Source organism: Triticum dicoccoides, chromosome 4B (assembly GCF_002162155.2).
Source record: "Triticum dicoccoides isolate Atlit2015 ecotype Zavitan chromosome 4B, WEW_v2.0, whole genome shotgun sequence".
NCBI classification, from domain to species: domain Eukaryota; kingdom Viridiplantae; phylum Streptophyta; class Magnoliopsida; order Poales; family Poaceae; genus Triticum; species Triticum dicoccoides.
The window spans coordinates 297,234,322-297,242,890 of NC_041387.1; the positions used below are offsets into that span (position 1 = coordinate 297,234,322).

General features: G+C 46.2%; 1 protein-coding gene across 1 annotated transcript; it reads right to left on the reverse strand.

Moving 5' to 3' along the window:
• Nucleotides 1-3,861: 3,861 nt before the first annotated feature.
• LOC119296005 (pre-mRNA-processing factor 17-like) lies at nt 3,862-8,068 on the reverse strand. The gene is made up of 2 exons (XM_037574425.1): nt 6,263-8,068; nt 3,862-4,288 (listed from the first exon to the last, which is right to left on the reverse strand). The coding sequence occupies exons 1-2, from the start codon at nt 7,972-7,974 to the stop codon at nt 4,282-4,284; spliced, it is 1,719 nt and encodes a 572-aa protein (XP_037430322.1). The 5' UTR covers nt 7,975-8,068; the 3' UTR covers nt 3,862-4,281.
• Nucleotides 8,069-8,569: the final 501 nt, after the last annotated feature.

The window sequence follows — 8,569 nt, forward strand, 5'->3', positions numbered from 1 at the left end:
CGCACCGTCTTGAAAAATAGTCGAAGTAGACTCGGCGTCATCAATGCCACAAAGAGGGATGGCGGTGGAGTTGAACTTGGGAGCGTAGTCTTGGATCTTGTCGGCCTTGGACAACGTGGTGGTACTAGCCTCACGCTCACTGTCCTTGAGGTTGGTCTTTGATAAGTGTGCTTGGGGTGGAGAAGTCTTGGCCTTCATAAGTTCTTGTTCCGCCTTGAGAGCACCAATGTAGTTGTCGTCGAGGGACTTGTAGTTCTCGAGGAAGATAATCTTGGAGATGTCGTTGTTCAATCCCATCATGAAGTAGAACTTTATCCAAATGGGGTCGTCCACACCGGCTCATCGCAAGGTTGTCTTCATCTCGAGGAAGTACTCGTCGAGGGACTTGGATCCTTGGATGGTGTTCTCCACTTGGCGTTGAAGATGTTCCATGTAGGTGGAAGGCAAAAATGCTCGCCGCATAACTTTCTTCATCTTGGGCCAACTCGTGACGAAGGTCGTCGAAGGTGTATGAAGCCACCATGTCGATGCGTAATCGTGGAAGGTACTTGAGGCGCGCTTCACTTGGTCTTCGGAAGGGACTTGATGTAGCTTGAGGTAGTCGTCCATCTTGCACTCTCGGGGTCTTGAGTTCCATAGAAAGGAAGCTCGTGGTTGGTGTCGAGGTCGTAGTAGCTCGTGGAAGTCGCGGACTTGAGCTTGGGGAGCTTCTCTTGATGTAGCGCTCGTTGCGTGATGAAGTGGTTCTTGGTGACATAGTCATTATCACCACCTTGTTTCTCGAAAAGTGGGTTCGCCGACGAGTGTGTCCTATCCATCATAACCAAGTGGGGTGAGTAGGACAGTGAGAGAACAATACCAAAGTTACCTTCTCCGAGGATTGAGGATGTAACAAGTGTCACTCAATGTAATGCCACAATAGGAGAATTGGATTCGGGTTTGTTTCTCACACCTACAAGTAAGAGGCTTATGGAGTAGCTCGGTTAGGATGGTGGCAAAGATTTCAAGCAAATGTTAGTAAAGATATCGATAAGGTTGAGAAGGTTCACAAAAATACAAGTAAAGCAAATAGATAAAACCCAAAGGTATCACTAGGTACACACGCACGGAAGATAGATGGGATCCTCACAACCAAGGGGTGAGCTCAAAATGTGCAACCACGGAAAATGCTCTTGTTGTGCGAATGCTCAAGAGACACTAGCTCGATTGCTCAAATGGGCAAGATACGCTTGTGCACCTACCTATGAGAGAATCGTGTCGTCTTCAATCCCAACTATGGTATATATGGGATTGTTGGGGAGGGGCTAGATCCACTTGCCAAACATCAAATCCATGGACCAAAACAACCAAATCTCACAAGATCCAACAAATTGCAAGAAAAAAATTTGGGGGCTATATTTGTGGGGATTTTCGGTTTTGGACGAAAAACAACAAAATCAAGCTAGCAAATGGGGGGATGGGACTCCAAGATGTGAATAAACCTGGCTCTGATACCAAGATGTTGTAGGGTCAAACCCTAGGAAGGATCTTTTCACACTTGGAGGGGGAAAGGAGGAAAACACTCAAGAACACCAAGAACAAGACTCTCAAACAAACCCAAATATCACATCCACTAGAGTAGCACACATGAGATCCACAAGATTACAAGATCAATACAAGGAGAGTAGCACTTGGTAAATTCTTCCCACTAGGTGAGGTCTTGATGATCTTCTCCAAGAGGAGGCCTTGACAATCCAATGGATTCTTCCCTAGGTAGGGGCTTGATCTCCTAAGAGGAGGGGGATACAAGGAGCAAAGGCTCACAATGCTTAGTCTAATCTTTGCTAACCCTCCAAGTGAGCTAGGAAGGGGGTACTTATAGTCTAGAGGCGAAATAAGAGGGGGAGAGGGTTACAAGGGCAAAAGCCCCATCTTGCATGCAGGCTCGCGGAGTGGTCCGGGCACCCGGGGCGAAGGGGCCGGGCACCCGGACCGGACAGAGGCACCGGCTCAGGCGGGACCGGGCACCTGGGGAAAGGGGTCGGGCACCCGGCCTAGTCAGGGGGCCGGCTGGGGCTGACCGGGCACCCGGGGCTCCAAGTCCGTGGGAGCCGGCGCGAGGGGGGCCGGGCACCCGGGGTTGAGGGCCCGGGCACCCGGGGCTGGCTAGGGATGCGGCCCAGCTCCTGGCCGGGCACCTGGGGCCAAAGGGCCGGGCACCCGGGGCCGGGCACCCGGGGCCGGCTGAGGCGCAGCCCAGGCAGGGGCCGGGCACCCGGGGCCGAAACGGCCGGGCACCCGGGGTGTCCCGGGGGTTTTTCCTCCCCTCCTCCTTCTTCACTCTTCTCGACCTCTCCTTCCTTCTCTCGCTCCATGAAGGCTCGCAGCTCCGTCTTCTCCTTCTCGCGGTCAACTTCCTCGTACCTAAGAATGAACAATGTTTCCGTTTGAGGTAGAATCAAATCCTCACACGAATTCAAACGAGACTTGAATAGGAAAGAGTTCACCTCGTTTTCGATGTGGCGCGCACGTGCTCTTGTCATTGGCCCTCTTGGTGTTTGCGGTGGTGATGGGGTGTCGGTGCGGGTAGTTGAGGGATGCTCCGCATCACGGTGCCTATGTCGAAAGGTGAGATGAACCGATATGGAGGTTATGCTGCCACCCATGTTGGTAAAAACCTCCGTAGCCACCTGCTCCAACCGCGTACACATCGCCTTGAACAGCGACTGGACCTTCGCTCGTTGTAGCATAGACCACGTGCGAAGCGGGTGCGTACAACAAAAAATAGCCTGCAAAGGAGAAGCATTTTTGTCATGAAAAACAACTACATAGCCAAAGCGACCATAATAAGGCATACGCTCCCACCCTCAATAGTGTTTTGAACCTATTTGAAATACCGTCCAACTAGTGACCAAAAATATTGGCAACACTTGTGGGTGGATATAAATTTGACGCTATTTGGATGACTGATCAAGTAGAACGTGCAAAGTTGCTAACAAGATCAGAAATTCATCCAATGAAAAAAATTCCTAAAGATTTCAATGCCAATGTTATGAATCAAACGCCAAACCTAGTTCAAACAAATCTAAAACAAGTAATTCCGGACAAATATATATTCCTATGATGTAAATCCGTGGAAAGTTTTGATTTTTTTTTCTCTTCATGGGCAAGTGTTTCTTTCTACGTACTCCCTCCGTCCCAAAATTCTTGTCTTAGATTTGCCTAGATATGGATATATCTAATACTAAAACGTGACTTGATACATCCGTATTTAGACAAATCTAAGATAAGAATTTTGAAACGGAGGGAGTACTACACAATAGGCTTGTTTCAGGTCAAACTTTACAAAATATGACCAAATATATATTTAAAAATACAAACTTCTACAATACCAACCAAGTATATACAAAGTATATTCCACAATGAATCTAATGATATTGATTTGAAACTGTGAGTAATGATATATTTTTTTACTCCCTCTTTCCCAAAATATAAGACTAGATTAGTTTTCTATTTTTGTTTGTTTCACTTGTGGAACTTTATTTATGTACATATGCCATTCTTTTCTTTCAATAAAATATTATGCTGTTCTTTTCTTTCAATAAAGTATGTTGAGGGGGCAAGCCCTGTAGTTTCCATGGTCAAAAAGAAACTTTTACTATAATTTTCACTTTTTATATGTTTATAAAATTAGTATACATATATATGAAATAAAATTATTTTGCAAGAAAAATACGACTACACCATTTATACATGTTCAATTCATGCATTTTGATATAGCCAAAGTCATGCATCAAAGACTGTACAAAGTGAAGTGTTTGGAAAGTTGGGAAGTTTGACTGAAGACAAACCTATATTATACGAAAAGGAAAGCGCAAGGAGTATAACAAGCGTAGCCGAAGAATCAAATAGTATTAGTATTTTGTTACAGACTGATTGGAGCACGAAGGAGGGGATTTCGCTGGGAACATTTCCCAGAAATCAGTGCAGATTTTGTCACTCGGGTAGTACAAAAGTTGCACCAGCAAAACAAAGAAAAACCTAAAACCAAAGTCCTAGAAGTAAAGTTGAAAAACTGAATGGTGCATCATGTATGGTACACAGTACATAGCATGAACTAGACGGTAGTTGGAAATATATGGGCCTGTTTTCTGTTCTCTCATGTTTTCACTAGTGACATCGAAAATTTCCAGCCAGGCATGTGGGCTTACAGTCTCAACTGAAAGTTGAATCCTTGTGAATTCAATTGGCATGTGGGCTTGCAGCATCTCGAGCAACGTTTCTGCCTAAATTGCCAAATCTTTAATCCCTGCAAATTGTACAAAAGAGTTAATGACACACCACAAGTAAAGAAAATTGTAAGGAAATAACACAACTAATAGAGAGAGAAAAACAGAAATAAGGTTTTATGCGAAAATATGCATATAGTTATTCGGGCAATCGCCAGATAAAGTACAGCTCCTACAATAGATCCTTCATGCATTTTGTTTATCTCCACGATAGGCACTTCAACACAACTTAAGAACAAAAAAGTTGCATCAAAAATTATTGTTGCAAATGTAATGAACTCAACAATCATCAAATTGTCGAGGTAAGATTCAACATATGAGCAATTTTACAGGAAAACAAATACATTAACGAATCAGCAGGTTGACATGAGAATCTATCCGCAGCAAACCAAAGAAACACCTATCAACATATAAAAGTAACATAGACTAAAATATAAGGCCATGAGTACAACATGGGCTATTATCTTTGTGATGTTATCTAGGCGACCTTCATCAAGACCATCTTTGAGACAAGGGGTGAGAAAAGATCTCACTTTGCCCAAAGACAAAGAATCTAGAAAGGATGTCGAGGGCATTTGGAGTGCTCTAAGCCTGCTTTGCAGTTGTTCGACGAACTGCAAAGAGACGTTGTGGGAGGTGATGGCAGCTTGTGTGATCATGCACAACATGATTGTGGAGGATGAGGGTGACGCAATACGCCATGATCTTGAATTTGAGCAAATGGGTGATCCTATTGATCTTCCGAGCAGAATCTGACGACATTCGACGAACTTATCCAAATGCATCAACAGATTCGCCATCGAGCAACTCCAGAATGATGTGATTCGGCATTTGTGGGCGATAGGAGTGGAGAACTAAAAAATATGTACGACTAAGTTGAATTCAAATTTGATCTTTTTATTGCAAAACTTCATGTTTGGGTCATAATATTTATATTTGAATTACTGTTGCATTGAAATATTAACACAAAATGATTATGGACCAAAGATGATATTTATCTTACTTATTTCAAGTGTTTCAGATATAGGATAAAAGAACAGGTGCGGGCATTTAACGTATAGAGTTGGATGGCTCCCCAACCCCCCCTCCCCCTATCTGTTATCCGCAGACACGTCCAGACTGCCCACAAACGCTTTGGGTGTCCGTTTTGATGGGCAGCGTTGGAAATGCCCTGGGCAACTAGCAAGTAAAGGCACAATTCTCATTTATCCAGTTCTGCACCCAACCAATCAGCATAAGCTGAATTTCTAATTTGCGAGTTCTTTTGAATGGGGTAGGAATATATCATCCAGGACATGTTTAATTCTCAGCGGCATGTAGAAGATGGATCAGATAAGTGGGTAAAATGAATAGACCCGACTTCACGCAGCACTGGTAGCTGAGTTTTTAGGAGGAATAACATTAACTGCAACAAAGCCTTGCATTTTATGATGGAAGACAAAAAGAGCAGTGGTCCAGGTACAACCAATCATCATAACAGCATCAGGTCAACAGCAAAAGCATCAAGAAATGGTAGATAAGGGTGCACCAAAGAGCTAACACAATCAGTAACAAAATAAACAAAATAATATTTAGAGCAAAGAGGTAGAGATGTCTAGTTCATTAAAACATAACAATGAAGTAAACATGCCCTAGGTAAGGCACAAAACTACTATATTACACGAGTTCTAGCCATAAGTTTTTGCAGGGACATCATAATCAAGTTTGTGTGGTCTTGATAATCTGAATGTAATGGACCTTGCTGCAAATGCAAACTAAACTACCCTTCTAGCTAAATAAAACAGTATGAATAAAATAAAACACCAGAAGGGAAAAGTGTTATTACAATAATACTAAAAAGACATACTGCACAATCTAAATCCAACGTGGGCCCCATGAATTTCAATAACTACTTACTGGAACAATTTAAACAGCAATGGTGCACTAGTACAAATCTGTTAAAAACTGCAGAATAAAATATGAGGTGTTTTCATATGTTTATCTTGTCAACTTACCAGTATTTTATGACACCATCCCATCCACATGTTGCAACCTTGCTAGTCTCCAATGGATGCCACTCACATCCAATGCAAACTCCATTGTGGCACTTCAATGTCTTGAATCTCCTGCAGCTTTTCCAGTCCCAGAACCAGCAACTACCTTCACCGTCTCCTGACATCACAAACCTCCCATCAGGAGAGAAGCTCACCTGACAAGCATAACCTGCCACAATGTGACCTGCAAACCTCTTCTTCTTATTAAGTTGAAACCTTTCCTTGGTGCTGTATATCAGTATCTGATTGTCCAAGCTCTGTGCTGCCAGCCAGTTAGAGTTCGGGTGTACTGCAATAGACGGCATGGAGTGCATGTGCGGCTCACTGATATACTTAATAACTACAGGGATGCCAAACTCCCACACACGAAGAGACTTGTCATCGCTAGATGTCACAAACCTCCTATTATTATCTACAAAGGTAATAGTGTTCACCGCCCCCAAGTGCTGATCATATTCCTGTGTGATCTGCCCTGACTTCATATCCCACTGCACAATCTTCTTGTCACTCATCCCAGCAAGGAGAATATGCTGCTTATCTTCATCAGGATTGAGCTTCACGACATAAGGTACCTTACCAGTAGAGAAGGTCGAGATCACCTGCCCAGTTTCGGTATCCCAATACTGAATATTCCGGTCATAGCCAGCACTCAAGAACTTACTACCGTCATTAGAGAACGATATATCCCGTACCGCCTTGGAGTGCCCCATGTACGTCCGCATACATGTCTTCGACTCAAGCACGTCCCAGATTTTAATCTTACAATCCATACTTGCAGACAGCAATAGATGGCCGTACTTGGGGGAAAATCTGATCGCTGAGACCCCCTTAGTGTGTCCAACCCACTCATGTACACACCTCTTGGGAATATAACAGCGCTCGGTGGTCGCCTTGGCATCCTTGGGTGGAGTGATCCACGATCGTCCCTGGTAGTCCTTCTCCTCCTTCCCATGGAAGGTGCTCTTGACCACCACCTCTGTTTTCTCCTTCCCTTCGCCTCGTGCCTCCTTCTCAGCCTTCTTGGCCGCATGTGCGTCGGCGTACTGTCTCTGCTCGTCCGTGAGCTCCACAGGCGGGCCCTCCCGATTGCCAGCCCAGGGACTCTGTTTGTTGTGCACGACCCACTCGTCGGATGCAGGGTTTTGGGCCTCTGGGGGGAGGGGCTCGTGGTTTTCCTCCCTGGATTGGATGCGGCGGCGCTTGTGCTCAGAAGGAGGGAGGTTGTAGACGGTGTCGAGGTCGGGCGCCTGTGGCTGCGCGTCGCCGATGATGTGGAGGCCGGAGGGGTCAGATGCGTAGCCGAAGCGATGGAAAGTGTTATACTGCTCGTCGAAGAGGAAGGGGAGGAGCGCTGCGTCTTCGACGTGACCGAGCTTGTGGTTACGGTGACCAGAGGCGGATGAGATGGGCGCGTGGGGGTGCTGAGGACCGAGGACGGGCGCCCAGAGCTGGTCGGCGGTGGGGTTGAAGGGGATGAGGTGGAGGGAGGGGTCGAGAGGACGGGAGGTGGAAGCGGCGGCGGCGGCGGCGGATAGCGCGAGCGCTGTCTCATCGACGGCGGGGGCGGCGGACTTGGAGGGGAGGCGGAGCGGGGAGGTGTCCGGGGAGGAGAGCGACTCGTCCTCCGGCGAGGACGCGTCACCAGGCGCGTACGAGGACTGGAGGAGATCCATGGCGGGCGGGCTGGCGATCTAGGGTTAGGGTTTCGTCGGGACAGGGGAGATTTGTCTACGAGGCCGCGACTCACGAGGAGAGGACGGGAGGAGATTTGTATCTTGTTTCAAAATAATGAAAAGACGGACCCCCGCTTGCAGACTTTAATTATGCTACTCCAACGGGCCGATCCAGGCGGGACACAAATACTTGTCCGTCGTCCTATAGATGCGATCAATGTTTTTCTTTAAAAAAAATGCGACCAACATGTTGGGATGCATTTCAAATTTCAACCAATTTGAGAATTCAAAATATATACATTGTCGCGAAAAGTCTGTTCATATATTAATTTAAAATATAAAAAACATAAGTAAAACCTAGATCTGGTGGTCCTTTTTCTCGTCGGTGAGGTCGACGAAGAGAGGAGCCGGCCACGCAACTGTCGTCGGCTCGTGTTGTGCCGCAACGGGCACCTCTTGACGCTCTAGTTGCTTCAGCTCCACGCCCACCCACTTGGACGTGCACGGGATCGTGGACATCCACGACCACAAGTGCCCCAGCAGTGACGCCAGTGGCCACGGCTCCTGCTCCGGCTCGGACACGGCGACCTATACT